The sequence below is a fragment of the Cannabis sativa genome, unplaced genomic scaffold (genome assembly GCF_029168945.1).
Source record: "Cannabis sativa cultivar Pink pepper isolate KNU-18-1 unplaced genomic scaffold, ASM2916894v1 Contig7, whole genome shotgun sequence".
Classification (NCBI taxonomy): domain Eukaryota; kingdom Viridiplantae; phylum Streptophyta; class Magnoliopsida; order Rosales; family Cannabaceae; genus Cannabis; species Cannabis sativa.
The window spans coordinates 1,137,387-1,155,967 of record NW_026870043.1 but is presented as its reverse complement, the minus strand read 5'-3'; the positions used below and the strand labels follow the sequence as shown (position 1 = coordinate 1,155,967).

The following is an 18,581-nucleotide window of genomic DNA, read 5'->3' as shown; positions in this document are numbered from 1 at the left end:
CTTTTAAAATATATAAAATTTATTTTTCATTTAATATTTGAAAGTTAATTTTAGAAAAACACTTAGTTAATGATATATTCTAGATAGTTATTTCTAGTACTAGTTATTATTTCTAATATTAAGTAGGAAAATATCATTGATTGGGAAATTAATTGTTTCATAATTAATTTTGGTACAATCTAAGTTTAGTATATTTTCCTAGTATTAAACTAGAATTAATAATTAATTTTCCTCTATACTTAATTATTTATTTCTTGAATTTAATACATTTAATTAAATTGAAGATTTCAATATCTAAGTTGATTTTCATCATGATACTTAAATATTGTTATTTTCATGTTATTTAATTAAAGTTAAAAATTATCTTCAGTTTGGAATCTTATTTCAGAATAACTTAAAGCTGAATAATTTTTAAAATATATTTTATTTTATTTTATTAATCATTTCCCAAAATTTCGAAATTACATTTCTTTAATGTAGAAATTTCGAATTTTCTTTGAAAAATAGATTAAAGTTGAAAATTATTTGTTTTGGACCAACTTAAATCAATGAATTTTTATTTAATGATTAATTAAAATAAATGAACTAAAATATATTACAATTAGAAATTTAATTAATTAGTCCATGAAAATCTAGATAGATATTATCTGTTTTGCTTGAAGTATTTTTCTAGTGATATTTAATTAAATAAAAAATTAATATTTAAGTTGATTTTTTAATCATGATACTTAAATATTTAAAAATTTTCTTAGATATTTAATTCAATAGGAAGATTATATATTTTGTTGAAAATTAATTTTTATTAATTTTGGGGCAACATAAAATTAGAGTAATTTTCCAGGATTTATTTTTATTTTATTTTAAAGCATTTTCGAAAGTAGTATTCTTATACAGTTCATTTTTCGAAATGCAATATATATTTATAGAAAATTAAATTTGAGTTGTAAATTAATTTAAATTAATTTTGAAACAACTTGAATTGAATAATTTTCTAAATATTTATGGAAATTATTACTAAGATGGAAATAATTCATATTATTTTCATATTCATCTAAGTATAATTTATAAATATTACATTAAAATTTATATTTAGAATTTTTTATTCTAAATTGGAAATTTTAATTAAATAAATATATATTTAAAATAAATTGATTAAAATAAATATTAGAAGAAAATACAACCTTCATTAAATAATGAGCTTTATTATTATAAGGATATTCGATCTCCATTGTTTGTTTTACATAGCTATTGTTTTAGTGAGTAATCCTCCCTAATGGAGGAACGTTCATTAGCAAGTTAGCACCGTTTAATCTCGAAAGATAAGTAATCTTGTAAGTTTTTTATATAGCTTTGATCACCCTAATGGTGGTGACTGTATAAGACTTGCAAGAATATAAAACAATGGTGGAAGCTCATAAGATAGAATAGCCTTGACTCTTGCCTAAACGGGACAACGCGGATTCACATCTTGATCGAATAAAAGGTTGCTAGAATGTTTGACATTTTAGATGAGCTGACAACTTTATTCAATGGATGGTAGCTTTGACTCTCGCCTAAACGGGACACTGATATCAATTTGTTGAAAACCTTGGAAATTATTTAGGATTGTATGTTTTAGTATTTTCACTTGTCATTCCTACTTGTTATATGCTTAATAATTTCTAAATTGTGTATGAATTTGTATTGAACCACGTTATTTTCTGTTATTCAATTGTAGTTTAATTTCGAATCTTCATTGTTGGTCTAACTTGGTTTGTTTTTCTAATGAGATAAATTCCTAATGGATTTTCACAATTAGACTAACATAATAGTGTTAGATCTCGAAAGATAAATATTGTATATGCAACATCTAGCTGTTCATCAATTGATGACACCTTAGACTAGTATTTTACAATATGAAACAAGAAGATTGTATAAATAAGATTACTTTGACTCTCGCTAATCGGAGCATTGTTGGATTCTTATTTAAAACGAAATTATCCTTATTCCTCTTAGCTTATTCATTTCGAATCAGCTCAATGACATATCATTGGATGAATGGTCTATAAATGATATAAATCCTCAATCTTAGAAATCTCCTACTTATATAGGCAAATCATAGAGTTAGATTAGTAGTGGTGGTCCAAGAAAGAGTCACTAATTATACAGTTACACTTTCACAAGTGTTTCATAACCATTTTTTTCAATGGATTTAAACTGTATGAGTTTAGTATTCTGTGACCAGAATCCACTTGCACTATTCTAAGAACTCTTTGTTGTAACTAATAGATACAACCACATTTTATAAATCTATGGCATTTGTATCTTGTTGATAGTGGTTTTGACAAGACCATTCTCTGCAAAGCGTTAATATGCCTATATCCACTGAAATTAAGTTCATCTCATTCGTAGATGGATGTACATTCAGGGGTGGATATGAGTTTTCGTTGTATTCTTAAAACGATCACTCTAGATTTTACCTTATGCATAAGAAATTTGAAATGTTTGAAAATTTCATGAATTTCTAGCAATGGTAAGTGGTTAAAGATCTTGCGAACTGATAGGAGTGGAGAAAAAAGTTAGTAGATATGCAGTTCAAAGATCATTAATTTGATTTTGAATTAAACTTACTTCACCAGAAATTCGAGTTGCATATTGATGATTAGTTACTAGTCGTTGCCTAAATCCTTCTATGGAAATAAAATTTCAGAATGATGCAATGGTTGTATACTTAATGTAAATCATTACTAGATTCATGGATGACCTAATCGAAATCTTAAGAAAAGCTAGAACTGCTAACCCTGGTTTGCATGTTTGTTAGCTATTCTAAGTGATTAGGGGTGGACCATCCCATAGTCATTAGATAAGAAAGTGTTTGTTTAAACAAATACTACTTTTCTAAGAAAATGACTAAGTCTGAAAATATAGTAGCAATTAAAGGAGATAATTTTTCTTGATTCCATAAGTGTTCTATCATCTTATTCGTTACAAGATGATCCCACTGCCTCATTTGTCTTAACACAACAGAAGAGGTCAATACCATTTAGTTTTCTTAGACATAATTCACGGTACCTTGTCGTAGTGGGAGAGTTTCAAGGAACTTACCTTCTTATGACTTGGAAGACACTAGTGATTAAAATCTATTGTGAGTTTAAACAAGTAATGGATTGTCAAGATAAGAAACTAAGAAGAAAGCCAATAGAACTATGGTTTGATCCATTCACATGGAGTAACCTAAAGTTTTTTGTTACAAGGACATGAAAGGAAATTTTCGTTAATAAGTCTATTCAATGGACTTAACAAAACTTCTCGTTCCTAGTATTATAGGTTTGAGTTTAATTTAACCTATGGCTTGTGGTATACCTGGTAATTACTTACTCTAATGCAAGCAACTTACTTTAGTAAGATGCTGAAGCATTTTCTTTCCAATGGCAATCTATAGAAGCTTCACAACTTCTGAGCATAGATTTTATTTATCTAAGGAAAAGTTTCAACTATTCCAGAAAAGATAAAGCCATGAAAGAATTTCTTGAATCAATAGTAAGAGGTCTCAGATATGCTTTTATATGCCTTAGACCAGACAGCTACTGTTGAGTGGGAGTAATGAGTAGGTTTTAGATTAATCCAGGAGAAGAACACTGGAAGACAATCAAGTAAATATTAAGATTAAGAAGAGGAACTATATGTTAGTCAATAAGGGTTGTTTTGAAACTCTTAGACTACACCACATCAGATTTCGAGACTTTCCTGTGTGCTAGAAAGTCTGCTGATAAGATGGTGATTACTTTGGGGGTGGAGTAGTGATTTTGGAGAAGTGTAAAAACCTATCTAAAATCTCTTAGTCTACCAGAAAGAGACCGAATGTTAAAGTTGCAGGAAAGGTACTTATTCAGTCTAAGGAAAGTTCTATACATTTGTGGCACCGTTCCAACTTGCCTTAACTGCTAGGGTTACTTCCTGAGTAACCAAGAAGTAGTAGCCAAAAGTATAGAATCCACTATCCCAAGAGAGTAGACATATAGAGAGGAATTTCACATTATCAAGGATTTTGTGATTAAGGAAGAGCAATGGTGGAGAAGAGGTTGTGTTTAATTCAACCTATCAGATCCTATTACGAGGACTTTACTACTATTACACTTGATTTGTATATCAAGGTGTTAATGATTATTTGAAATGCACTTTTTGTCTTATATTAGTGCAAGTGGGAGTTTGTTGGGTTTTATGCCTAAATAAAACTCATTTCATATAGTCAGATTTACTTATTAATAAAGATCAGAAATAACATTTTTTTGCATGGTTCACATGATTTATTTCATGATTATATGTATATATTGTATGAATTCTTTTTAAGTCCAGAACATATGAATTTATTAATATTATAGTGTTGTCAGCACAGTGGAATATAATCTTAATTATATGTTCAAAAGTTTATTCCCTGATTTGTCAGAACACTGGATTTAGACTGACATGGTATAATCAGCGATAGGTATTCTTACACCTTGGAAAAGTGTTATGTCCTTTCCAGGACATTGGCAAAGTTTACCAGTATCGGATGTATGGAGTATACATCGGAAGGGACCGATATTGAAGTTTGATTAGATATATTAAAATTTACCGTAATATCTATTCAATTCAATATCACCTATTGATCCTAGATCAAATGATCTTAATCCTGATATGGTTAGGTTCAATATCAAGAGTGTTACTCGTGTTCTTTGATTTGTTAGTTAAGCCTACTTTTGGGTCAGGGTGATACGTACATTTTGGGAACACGGTAATCCAATTGAGTGGGAGCGCTAACATAAATATGGAATCTATAGCTTCTATTTGGCAAATAGAAAGTAAAGGATGATTTCCTTCGAGCTTAACCAAATGAAGATAAATGGTGGAGATCTCATTTCACTTAGCTGAAATATCATTTATACAAGGTTAAGTGTTTTAAGGATAAAATACATTGAAGGTGTAGCGGTAACAATAGTGCCTTTTCAGTGTAAATCATCTATATAGAGGATCATTGATCACATTAGGGTTATAACAATGGATAACTAATGACGTGTCTATATCGTGGAACATATAGATCGTTCTATATTACTGAGAGTGCAATTCCAAGTTCTAAGTGTGGACTCAATGAGGAATTAATAAGTTATGGAATTTACTTGGTAAATTCGGTTCGACTTATTGGAAGCTCGGTATATCGACCCATGGTCCCCATACTAGTTGAGACCATACTGCTTGTAAGACTCAGTTAATTAATTTTAATTAATCAATTATAATTCTAAAAGTTAGACTATGTCTACTTTATGAATTCTCACTAAGTAAGGATGAAATCGTAAATAAAAGGGTTTCTAGGTTTAATTATTAATTAAGAGACTTTGTATGTCTAATTAATAATTATTTTAAATGACATTATTATTTAATAATCTATTTTAGTTATTAAATAATTAGTTTTCGTATTTAAATGGTTAGAATTGGAAAAATGGCAGTTTTGGAGAAATAGAAATAAAATTGAGGAAACTGCAAAATCCATGTGAGGCCCATACACATCTTGGCCGGCCACATGCTTTGATTTTCCCAATTATTATTTTCAATTTTAATTGCCATTTTATTGCTAATCAAAGCCTAGCAAAAATAGGAAAGTGGTTGATCACACTAAATAAGGCAGTTAATCAATTACACAGTAAAAGAGGAAACTGCTTATTTGGAAAGTTGAGCTCTTCCCTTTTTCTATATAAAGTCGCCCCTCTCTCTACTCTGTGCATGTCTTTGAATGCGTCATATCACACAAAATTATGAGAGAAAAAGAGAGAAAATTTCGAAATCCTTCAGTGAATGAGTAGTACCCACACACATCAAGTGGTACCTCAATCATAGTATGTAAGACTATGGAAAATCTGCATCAAAGAAGGAGAAAAGAAGATCCAGATTCAGATCTTGCTTATTCTCTGCTACAGAAAGGAATCAAGGGCTAGAGATCTGAATGGAAGGAGTCATATTATTTCGTTGCACCCACTGTAAGGTTTTCTAAACTTTTTATATGTTTATTTTCATTATTTTAGAATTCATATTAGGGTGTTAATCAACATACTTGTTAGTAAATCTAGATCCTGGTAAAATAATTTCCAACACCTACAAGCTTGGCATGTACAATGAGGACATGGAGTTCGTTCTCCTACTAAGATATTGGAATGGAGAGCACCTCCAAAAGTACTACAAGTGACCAACTTGTACAAACACTACTCTTCAGTAGTAGTGCTGGTAACTCATTTATAATAGATAATTTCGAAAGAGTTAAGTCTCCATCACTCTTCAGTGATGGCCTCTACATCACATTTCAGGTGGGGGTAGCCGCTTGAGTTCTAGAAGTAAACTTTTAATTTTTTACACTTTTAGAATCAATAACAAATAATAAAGACCAATTGATGAATAAAAATGGTGTTTTTCAATTCAAAAATATTGTGTTTAAATAACTTGCTAACAAGATAACTTCTTAAAGTTATTCTTTATTTTTAGTTGCACTTGCGTACAACCGGTCCCCTCCTAGAAAATTCACAGGCAAGGTTTATCAAACATGGTGAGTTGCAAGTGACTAAGAGACCGTAAGTCTGCTTGCTCACTTGGGGAGCACCCACACTGTACAAGCATCAAATGAGCACAGTGAATTTATCCCAAGAAATTTAATGCTTAGTATAAGCAAAAAATATAAAGCTAAGTCAGTGCAGGCATACTTTGTTAGACATAAAAAAAGTGAATTTGAATACTTACATGTCCAGAATAAGAAGAAAGCCAAGATTAAAGACTGCATGGTCAGTCATATGTCCATAGTAAAAGGCTTTAAGGCTGAATATAAGTAGTGTTTGAAAGTAAAGGGCCAACAGGCCTTACTGTTGGGATTTTATTCCCTAAATAAAACCCATTTTCAATCTAATCTGATTTGTTATCAATAAAAGATTCGAAGTCATTTATGCTTACATGTAGTTTTCATGTTTATGGTTTAATGTGTACAAAATCTGTTAAGTCCTGAACATATAGTTGTTCACAATAATAGTGATGTCAACACAGTGGAATGTGATTGTGATTATATGGTTCAAAAGATAATGTCCCTGATTCATCAGTGCACTGGATTTACACTAATGTGATAATCAGCGATAAATTATACTTACACCTTGGATAAGTAATATGTTCTTTCCAGAACATTGGCAAAGTATGCTAGTTTCAGATGTATGGAGTATACATTGGACTGGGACCGATATTGATCTTGGTAAAGATATTTTAATCTTACCGCTGTATCTTTCTAAGTCAATATAACTAGTTTATCTTAGATCAAAAGATTTAAATCCTTACATGCTTAAGCTCAATCTCAGGAGTGTTATTCATGCTCTTTGATTAGTTAGTTAAGCCTACTTTTTGGTCAGGGTGATACGTAAATTTTAGGAACATGATAGTGCAACTGAGTGGGAGCGCTAAACATAGATATGGAATCTATAGCTTCTATCTGGACATAGAAGTGAAATGATGATTTCCTTCGAGCTTGGCGTAATAGAAATAAATGGAAGAGCACTTGTTTCAGTGATTATATTAGCTCACTGAAATATCATTTATAGGAAGCTAAGTGTTTTAAGGATAAAATACATTGAGGGATGAAACGGTAAATTTATCCCTACTCGGTGTAAATCATCTATAGAGGATCTTTGATTATTGGGATTAGAACGATGGTTAAATGTTTATAGCGTATCTATATCGTGGAATATATAGAGCGTTCTATATGACTAAGAGTGCAATTCCAAGCTCTATGGTGGATGCAATAAGGAATTAATAAGTCATGGAACTTACTTGGTAAATTCTAGATCTGCTTATTGGAAGCTCGGTTCTATAGGCCATGGTCCCGATACTAGTTGAGACGATACCGCTTGTAAGACTCAGTTAATTGATTTTAATTAATCATTTATAATTCTAAAATTAGACTATGTCTAGTTTATGAATTGTCACTAAGCTAGGGCTTAATTGTGAAGAAAAGAGATTTTAGGGCTTATTTATTAATTAAGAGAATTTATTAAGTCTAATTAATAAATATATTAAATGGAAATATTATTTGATAATTAATTTTAATATTAAATAAATAGTTTTGGCATTTAAGTGGTTGAATTGGAAAAATGTCGCTTTTGAGAAAATAAGGAAAAATTGGAAAAAATGGGAAAATTGAAAAGTGGGGCCCACATATCCATGGCCGGCCACTTATCCCTATTTTAAAATTTATTTTTTTCAATATCTTAATGCCAAATAATTCTAACCTAAACCTAGGTGGTTGCCTATAAATAGATAGTGATGGCCTCAAGTAAAAAGATGAAGAACACTTGCCTTCAGTCAAATTTTTTGAGCCATCTCTTCTACCATATTTGAACCTCTCTTCTCTCTTCCTCTCTTCATATTTTCAAACCCTGTAGTGATAGAGTAAGTGCCCACACACATCAAGTGGTACTCAATCATATTGTGTAAGGCTGTGAAGAATCCATATTCAAGAGAAGGAGATTCGGGCTTAGATCTTGGTGATACTCTGCTACAGATAGGATATAAGGGTTAGAGATCTGAGTGGAAGGAGCCATTATAATTTTGTTGCACCGACTGTAAGGTCTCTTAAACTTTATATGTGTTTATTTACATTGTTTAGAGATTCATATTTAGGATGTTAAATAACATACATTGTAGTAAATCTAGATCCTGGTAAAACATATTCCAACACTTACAAGAATAGGAAACCAATGTAAAATATAAGCAAAAACATAAGATAATAATGAAAAGTTTCTACTCGTGCGCATGTGTAGGGGGAATCAAGTTGGGAGCTGCAACATCCTAATCTCCAAGATTCTGGTTGGGCATAGCCTCTACAGGATGGTCGGCTAGTAGCCTGGCCGGCCACCTCCTCCGTGGGGTGGCTGGCCATAGCCTTGTTAAGATGGCTAGATGATAACCCCTCAGTCTAGACAATTGTCTGGCCTACCCCCTAGCTCATCTGGTCCGCCAGCATCTTACTTTCATAGAGCTCCTTCCCCTGAGTGAGTGATTTCTCACAGAAAGTAGACCATATGTACCTAAGGTTGACATCAAGGTTATGCAAGTAAACCACATAGAAGACCTCAGAGGACAAGCCTAAATACTTGTACTTAATGGCTTATTGTCCATCAAGGGCTAGTGGCTTCTCTCGATGCTCATTCTCAAGCTTAATCTCCAACTTGGAAGCTTTAGCAACAAGCTTGGTCACTACTTGGCACCTGCACCAAGTAAGTGTTCTACGCCATTATTCAGGTCCTAGGTTTTCTCTCAGACGAACCTGTGTCTAAACATGTGTGTTCCTCTCTATTTGAAGCTCGATCTCTTTGGCCTTTAACTTATCCCAACGAACTTCAAAAGAGCCCTTGGCTCTATCATGAGTAAGGCTGAACTTCAACATGGCCTAAAATAAAAAAGAAAAACCAAGTTAGAAGTAGAAGAAGACCTGGTCAGCTAGCCCCTTAGTGGTGAACTTTTGGTTAGCCAACCCCTGAGTGGTGCCCACCTAGCTGGCCAGCCCCTATCAATGCAATAATTTGAGTAAAATAAAATATAAAACTTATAGATGTTATGTCCCTGTAAAGATCGCTTAGTTTAATTTGGAAATTAGCAGTTAATCATGCTTAATTATGGAAAATTATTTATAGCTATTTAAATAATTATTATGCTGTTATTGTTGAATTATGAAGTGCATTTTATGTCATTTAGTGATTTTCATAATTTTGCATTTCTGGTGCCCGGTAACATGGAACTAGGTATTTGGCTCAGTAAAATCACAACTTAGTATGTTAGTTTATTGGGACGGTTTATTAGACATTGGGAATGTCGTGATTGGCCGGGAATTTGAAATTTCCCAAAATACCCCCTTTAGTGCTCTTTATGTTATTTCAGTGTGGACTTAGAAATTGGAAATTTAAATGTTATTTGATTTATATTGGCTGAAATAAAAGGTTTATTTTGCATGTTCTCTCATTTTTCATTCAAAGTAAAAAGTTAGAAAAATTAGAAATTTCAAAGCTCTTTTCTCTCTCTCTCTCTCTGTCTCTCTCTCTCGGCTGGTGTGGTGTGCTAGGGCTGGGATTCTTTTGATTTTTCAAGCTCTTTTTCATTCAATCTTAGTGTTCTTCAAGTGCTTCGTATGACCCTTGTATCTTGCTCTTTTAGTTTCTTGATTTTGATGAAAAAGAAATGGTGTGCATGCTTAGTTTGAGGTATTCTTGCTGCTGTGTTTTGATGTTGATTTTAGAGGTTTATTTATGATTTAAAATGTTGATTCAAGCATGATAGGGCAGGTGATTACTTGATTTTATTAAGATATGAAATTTTGGCTCACAACTATGGTTTTTAAAGAGAATTGTTGAAATCTGTTGCTGTGGTTTTGTTGATGTTTGTTGTAGTTTTCAGAGGTTATTTAATGCATTTTTAAGTAGGTTTAGGCTGATTTGAATGCATGTTAGTGTTGTTTAATCAAGTTTGAGTTTGGAACTCAAAGCTTGATGTTTTAATGGTGATTTTAGTTTGTTTGCATGAAGCTCGGTTTTTATGCTTTAGAATTGTTCCTTAGGGTCTTTATAGCAGGTCTGGAAGGTTTTGTTTGAATTGGTTAGGATTTGAGCAAGTTATGAATTTTTAAATCTTTCCTGCGAGGAACCGAAATTCCGGTTGTGCAACCGGAATTCTGGATGAAGGTTCAGGATTCCCAGAACCGGAATTCCGATTGGGAAATTTTCAGGAACCCTAGGTTTTCTCGTTTTTATGTTATTTGGGGTATTACCATGCTTTTTATCGATAGGGAAACTTTTAGTTTCTAGTTTAAGTCCGCGGGAAGTGATTTAGCGTATCACTTATTAGTGTTGTGATTGTATGGTTTAGGAGCCTGTAAACCGCCGTGCAGTTCGTTCCAGTCAGGTTGACCGGCACACCTGAGTTCGGAATCCAGGTAAGATTAGTATAACAGTATGCATATATATTACATGTTTAGCGTGCATGCTAGGAAGCCTATTAGATTACATTAGATATGTATGTTGGCTTCGTACCATCCGACCATATCACATCGGTTAGGCTAGAGTATGACTAGCAACTGGAGTATGACAAGTATACCAAGTATAGGCTGATACTAGGGTTCGTGGTAAAGTGCTATGTGACCTTATGACATCGGTTAGGCTAGAGTATGACTAGCAGTTGGAGTATGACAAGTGAACCGAGTATAGGCTGATACTGTAACACATCGGTACGGGCTAGAGCATGACTAGCAGCTGGAGTATGACCAGTGTACCGAGTATAGGCTGTTACATGTCAATAGTACCATCTTATGAACGTTTGGGACTCAGTATTGTGTGGGACACGGCAGTTAGGGTTATGGTCTGGGGTATGGGCGTCTGATCATAACCCGGGATTTATGTATGTTTATGATTTATGCTTTTCTTTATGAGTATGTCGACTCACAGTGCTATGTTTATGTGTAGGTAAGGGCAAGGCTAAAGCTGAGGAACCGTGAGAGCGAGCCGGTGAAGATTGTACATGTCGGGGCGGTTAGGCGTGGAGCGTACGATCCTCGGGACAGCAGTGCTTTTTGTAATGAGTCGCTAGACGACAAGTATTTTGTATTACACAGTAACTTTTGTAAAGCTTTTCGTAAATGGGATCCCACAGTATTTTGTATTAAATATTTTATAAGTTTAATTAAAAAGCAAAACTTTTAATTAATCACCATTTCCATAAACCTCGTTGATTAGCAACGAGCTGCACAGTACGTTTAAAAATCACGTAATACGCCTATGCTAGTTAGGGTGTTACAATTTTGTATCAGAGCCGCCAGGTTGTCTTCCGAAGATCGTCACCACATGTACAGTCATCATCAGCAGATAGCTCGTTCTACGGTTCAGTAAGCTTTTATTACTTTAGTAGCTTATTTAATTATTATGAAATCAGAAAAGCCTGATAGGGAGCATGTTAGTAGCCTGATAGTAGAATAGGGGCATGTTTTATTTTTAATTTCCAAATTAAGCGTCATTAGTAAGCTCTCTTTGATCATGACCTGATGTGCCAACTCTTTGTTTCGCAGGCTTTTCAAACTAGATGGACGCCAGGCGGAACACCAGGAGTGAGGGCAACTCAGTAGGGTCAAATCAGGGTCAGGGAGCTCAGTTTCCCCCTCGTGCTAGGGGCCGTGGTAGAGGTCCCAGGGGCAGATCTCGTGGTCGGGGTGATGATAACCCGCCAGAGGCTGCCCAGGCTGCCCAAGCCGATCAGGAAGCCCAGAATTGGGAGACTAGGTTTGCTGAAATGCAAGCGAGGATAGAGGAGTATGATCTAGAGATACAGAGATTGAGGCAGCAGGGGGCTCCTGCAGTGCCTGTGTCAGAAGTTCCTATGGCACCCGCCCCTACTGCTCATGCCGAGATAGTGGTAGCGGCAAAAAGAATGGAACCCTTGTATGAAAGGTTCCGGAAGCAAGCACCTCCAGTTTTTCTGGGAGGTCCAGATGTCATGAAAGCCGAACAGTGGCTGACGGTGATAACCAAGATGCCGAACTTTATGGGTGTCACCTGAAATGACATGGTGGTTTGTGCCACCTTCCAGTTCCAAGAAGACGCGCTAGTCTGGTGGGACATGGTGTCTAAGATTGAGGATGTCACCACGATGACCTGGAAAAGGTTCCAGGAACTCTTGAACGCGAAGTATTATAATGAGGCCGTTAGAAGTGCCAAGAGAAAAAAGTTCACCCACCTGACCCAGAAGGAAAACATGAGCGTGAGAGAGTATACTGTTGGAATTAACATCCTAAATAAGAACTTTCTAAAACGATAAATTAAACACATATAAAGTTTAAGAAACCTTACATTGGGTGCAGCGAAATTAAATGACTCCTTCCGTTCAGATCTCTAACCCTTGAATCCTTTCTGTAGCAGAGTATTATCAAGATCTGAACCTGGATCTCTTTCTCTGAATCCTTGATGCTGAATCTCCTTTGCTGATGATCTTTCTTCACGATCTTCCTCACTATGATTGAGGTATTGCTTGCTGTGTGTGGGCACTACTCTAATCACTAAGATAGGTTAGAAATGTGAAGGAAGAATAGAGAGAGAGAGTGGCGGCTAGAGAAGAGAGATAGGAGGCTCAAGTTTTTCTGATGTGAAGTGTGATTTTCCTGAAGCCTTCACTATCTATTTATAGCATTCCACTAGGGTTAGATTTGAATTATATGGCATTAAAATAATGAAGATATCAACTTAAAAATCCTACAAAGGTGGCCGGCCATGGCTTAGTGTACTGGGCCTTGCTTTTTGCAATTTTGCAATTTTAACACCTTTTGTATCTTATTTTCTCAAAAATGCCAATTTCCTAATTCAACCATTTAAATGCCAATTCTAACTATTTAATAACTATAAATAATTATTAAATAATATTGTCATTTATCATATTTATTAATTGAACCATACAAAGTATCATAATTAACAAATATGCCCCTATTAACTCTTTCCTTACAATTTTGCCCTTACTTAGTGAAAATTTCACAAATAGACATAGTCTAACTTGTGAATTATAATTGATTAATCAAAACCAATTACATGAGTCTTACAAACAATATTATCTCAACTAGTGGGGGGACCATGGGTCTATATAACCGAGCTTCCAATAAGTAGATCAAGAATTTAGCACTAAAATTCACTAACTTATTAATTCTTCGTTGAATCCACGCATAGAACTTAGAATTGCACTCTCAGTATATAGAATGCTCTATATGTTCCACCATATAGACACATCATTAGTTATCCATTGTTATAATCCTAATGTTATCAATGATCCTCTATATGAATGATCTACACTGTAAAGGGATTAGATTACCGTAACACCCTACTATGTATTTAATCCTTAAAACACTTGAACCCGTATAAATGATATTTCAGCTTATGTGAAATGAGATCTCCACCATTTATTTTCGTTTGGTCAAGCTCGAAGGAGATCATCCTTTGCTTACTATTCGCCAGATAGAAGCTATAGATTCCATGTTTATGCTAGCGCTCCCACTCAATTGCACTACCGTGTTCCCAAAAAGTACGTATCACCCTGACGTAAAAGTAGGCTTAACTAACAATTCAAGGAACACGAATAGCCTTTCAAGATTGAGCCTAATCATAACAGGATTAAGATCATTTGATCTAGGATCAACTTGGCGATATTGACTTGAATAGATTCTTCGGTAAGTTTAATTAAATCTAAGTCAAAGTTCAATATCGGTCCCTTCCGATGCATACTCCATGCATCCAACCTGAGCTTTACTTTAACCAATGTTCTGGAAAGAACATAGTATTTCTCCAAATACAAGTAAACTCTTGTTGTAGATTATCATATCAGTAAAACCCTGTGTATGATAAATCTAGGAAACTTGATTCACATAGTCATGTTTAATTTCCAATGTGATGACAGCACAATAAACATGATCAAGTATGTGAAAAGGGTTTAAGATGAATTTATAAATCAAATAGACAAGCAATTGATAAAGTGAACCAAAACATACACAAATGAATGAAAAATACTTCTGTTTCTTTATTTATGTTGAATAAAATAGATTACATTGAAATGGATTTTTATTTAGGGCATAAAACCTAACAAACTCCCACTTGCACTAATATAAAACTAATTAGTACATATTTATTAATCCTAAATTCTAACGGTGCTTTTCAAACGCTGTCACGGCCAAGACCTTGGTGAATGGATCAGTCAGGTTGTCCTCTGTGTCAACTTTCTCAACTAGTACAACCCCTCTTGCCACGTATTCTCTGATAATGTGATACTTCCTTTCAATGTGTTTGCTTCTCTTGTGGCTTCGAGGTTCTTTACTGTTTGCTATTGCTCCATTGTTATCACAGAGTAGTACCAGAGGCTTTTCCATTCCAGGAACAACTCCTATGCTGGTGAAGAACTTTCTTAGCCAGACAAGTTCTTTAGCAGCTTCGGCTGCTGCTATGTATTCAGCTTCCATAGTTGAGTCCGATATCGCGGTTTGTTTAGCACTTCTCCAAACCACTGCTCCACCCCCAAGATTTAACACTATCCCAGATGTAGATTTCCTGTCTTCAAGACTTGCCTGGAAATCTGAATCAGTGTAGCCTATGGGATTTAAAGCACCACCCTTGTAGACTAACACAAAATTCCTTGTACTCTTTAAGTATTTCAGAATATACTTAACTGCATTCCAATGTTCTTGTCCTAGATTAGACTGATACCTGCTCACGATTCCAACAAAGATAACGTATGTCGTGTCTATTGTATAACATTGCATACATTAGACTTCCAACTGCAGAGGCATAGGGAATATTTGCCATGTCCTCTATCTCTTGAGGATCAGTCGGTGACTGTTCCTTAGATAGACGAATACCATATCTAGAGGGCATGTTTGCCCCATTGGCATTGTTCATGAAGAATCTCTCTAAGACTTTGTCTATGTAGGTTGTTTGAGAGAGAGCAAGAGATCTGTTCTTCCGGTTTCTGATAATCTAAATACCAAGAACATAGGCTGCTTCACCCAAATCTTTCATATCGAATTGAGTGTTGAGCCATTCCTTAATGTGAGTCATTTTCTTGACATTGTTTCCAATGATCAAAATGTCATCAACATAAAGGACCAGGGATACTACTATTTGGTCTTCCTTGAGTTGGTAAACACAAGGTTCATCTTCATTCTGAAGAAAGCCGTAGGTCTTGATGATTTCATCAAACCTCTTGTTCCATGAGCGAGAAGCTTGCTTAAGTCCATAGATAGACCTGTTTAACTTGCAAACTTTCTTTTCCTGCCCAGGAAGAACATAACCTTCTGGTTGCTCCATATAGATGGTTTCTTCAAGTACCCCATTAAGGAAGGCAGTCTTGACATCCATTTGCCAGATTTCATAATCGAAAGCAGCAGCTATGGAGAGAAGAATTCGGATGGATTTGAGCATGGCAGCAGGACTAAAAGTTTCCTCATAGTCCACGCCTTCTCTTTAGGTATAACCCTTGGCTACAAGTCTAGCTTTAAAAGTTTCGACTTCGCCTCCAGCTCCTCTTTTCTTCTTGTAAACCCACTTACATCCGATTGGACGATAGTCATCGGGTGCGTCTACATATTCCCAGACTTTGTTCTTTTTCATGGAATCCATTTATGAATCCATGCCGGCTGACCATCGTTTCTGTTGCGGACTAGCCATTGCCTGTTTATAGGTTAATGGATCTTCATCAATACCGTCACCTACGACCATATTGATTTCACCATCCAAGCTATAACGAGCAGGTTTTGTTGAAACCCTCCCACTACGACGAGGTACGGTTGTCTTCTGAACAGAAACTTTAGTAATAGATTTCTCAGTTTGTTCAACTGAGGGAGTGGGATTGTCTTCTTCACGAGTGGAAGAGGACGGAACATTGGAAGGACTTATATCTGATAGTAATTCCTCTAGAACAACTTTACTTTTCGGTTTGTAGTCTTTAACATAGTTCTCTTCAAGGAAAGTTGCATTTGTAGAAACAAACACTTTGTTATCCTTGTGACTATAAAATAGTCCACCCCTAGTCTCTTTAGAACATCCGACAAACATGCATACTTCAGTACGTGATTCAAGTTTGCCTTCTTTCTTTCTTAAGACATGAGCATGGCACCCCCAAATTCTGTAATGGCGTAAACTAGGTGTTCGACCATTCCAAAGTTCGACGGGTGTCTTAGGGACTGCTTTAGATGGAACAACATTTAGAATGTCATTTTCCATCTGTATCGCATATCCCCAGAAGGACGTAGACAGAGTTGAATAACTCAGCATAAACCTAACCATTTCCAAAAGAGTGCGATTTCTTCTTTCTGCAACTCCATTTTGTTGTGGAGTGCTTGGGGCAGTGTATTGGGATTCAATTCCAAGTTCAATTAAATGATCTTTGAACTGCATATCCATATATTCTCCACCCCTATCAGTTCGCAAGATCTTTAGTGATTTACCTAATTGGTTTTGGGCCAAAGCATGAAACACCTGAAACTTTTCAAATGTTTCAGCTTTCTTTTGCAATAGGTAAAGAAAACTATATCTAGAGAAATCGTCAATGAAAGTGACGAAATACTCATAACCACCTCGGGCTTTGACATTCAAAGGTCCGCAGACATCGGAATGCACTAACCCTAGAGGGATTTTGGAACGCTCTCCCTTTGCAGAGAAAGAACGTTTAGTCATTTTTCCTTCTAGGCAGGACTCGCATACTAGCAGTTCACCTAAGACGACATTTTTCAATGGACCGTCTTTGGTGAGCCTATTGAGTCTATCAAAGCCTATATGACCTAAACGTAAATGCCATAGATGAGTTTGATCATCATTATCAATCTCTTTTCTTTTTAGGTTTCTAGGTCTAGCTACACTGAAAAGTTCACTATTTAGTGAGATTTGAGTACTCGGTCTTAAAACATAAAGCCCTTGTTCCATTATAGCAACACATATTTGAAATCCATTACGAGAAATTGAACAATTTGTACTCGAAAAATTCAATATATAAGATTGTGTTTGCAAACATGAGACACTAATCAAGTTTCTACTAAAGTTTGGAATAAATAAAACATTTTCTAAAATTAAAAATCTTTGTTGAAACTTGATGCGGGCTTTTCCTCTAGCTTTGACCGATACTAATTCGCCATTGCCAACTTTAAGCTGTAACTCTCCTGGAAGCAGATTTTCCCAAGTTTCAAGCAACTGCAGTGAAGAACATACATGGTTAGTAGACCCAGAATCAACAATCCAGATGGATTTGTCGTTCTCTAAAACACATGATTCAAAGACAAAAGCATTACCTTCGTTTGAATTGTTTAGAAGCCTGGGACATCGTTCTTCATGATGTCCCTTTTCATTACAATTCGAACATAGAAGATCATGTCTGATAATTGTACTTGAAGAAGCAGTTTTGCTAGATCCTTCATACCTAGTCCTTTTCCTTCGATTATTGATTGCAAACCCAGGGGGACCCATTGCAATCAAGTTCCGTTCATGGGCTCGTAATTCTGCTTCGAGCTTGTCCATGTCGGAGGAGTTAGAATTGTTGATCACGTAAGAGATAACAAATTCATTATACTCCGGAGGAAGACTATTAAGGATAAGTTGGACCCATTGTTCTCTTGATAAATCAATTCCTAGTAGATTTGCCTTTTGGAACTTCAGATTCATCATCAACAGGTGCGAGTTAATGCAACTACCAGGATGCATTTTCACACTATAGAGTTCTTTTGCTAAGATAGTAACTAGTAGAGGATCGGGGTGAGGGTTATTCATAATGACACTACAACACATCAATAAAACAGAAGTAAGGTTTTGGCTAATAAATTCATACACAGTTTAGAAAATAACAAGTAATGACATATGTTATAGAAATACTAAATCTAACATAGTTTATTTTCCAAGGTATTTCAACAAATTGATACAGTGTCCCGTTTAGGCGAGAGTCAAAGCATCATCCATTGAATAGTGTTGTCAGCTCATCTAAAATGATAATCATTCTAGCAACCTTTTATTCGATCAAGATTGGAATTCAGCGTTGTCCCGTTTAGG

The 18,581-nt window shown here is 35.0% G+C and overlaps 1 protein-coding gene across 1 annotated transcript; it reads right to left on the bottom strand.

The window, feature by feature from the left end:
* Positions 1-17,555: 17,555 nt before the first annotated feature.
* Positions 17,556-18,236, bottom strand: LOC133033434 (uncharacterized). The gene is made up of 2 exons (XM_061108155.1): positions 17,831-18,236; positions 17,556-17,732 (listed from the first exon to the last, which is right to left on the bottom strand). Exons 1-2 carry the CDS (start codon positions 18,201-18,203, stop codon positions 17,725-17,727), a joined length of 381 nt encoding a protein of 126 aa, XP_060964138.1. The 5' UTR covers positions 18,204-18,236; the 3' UTR covers positions 17,556-17,724.
* Positions 18,237-18,581: the final 345 nt, after the last annotated feature.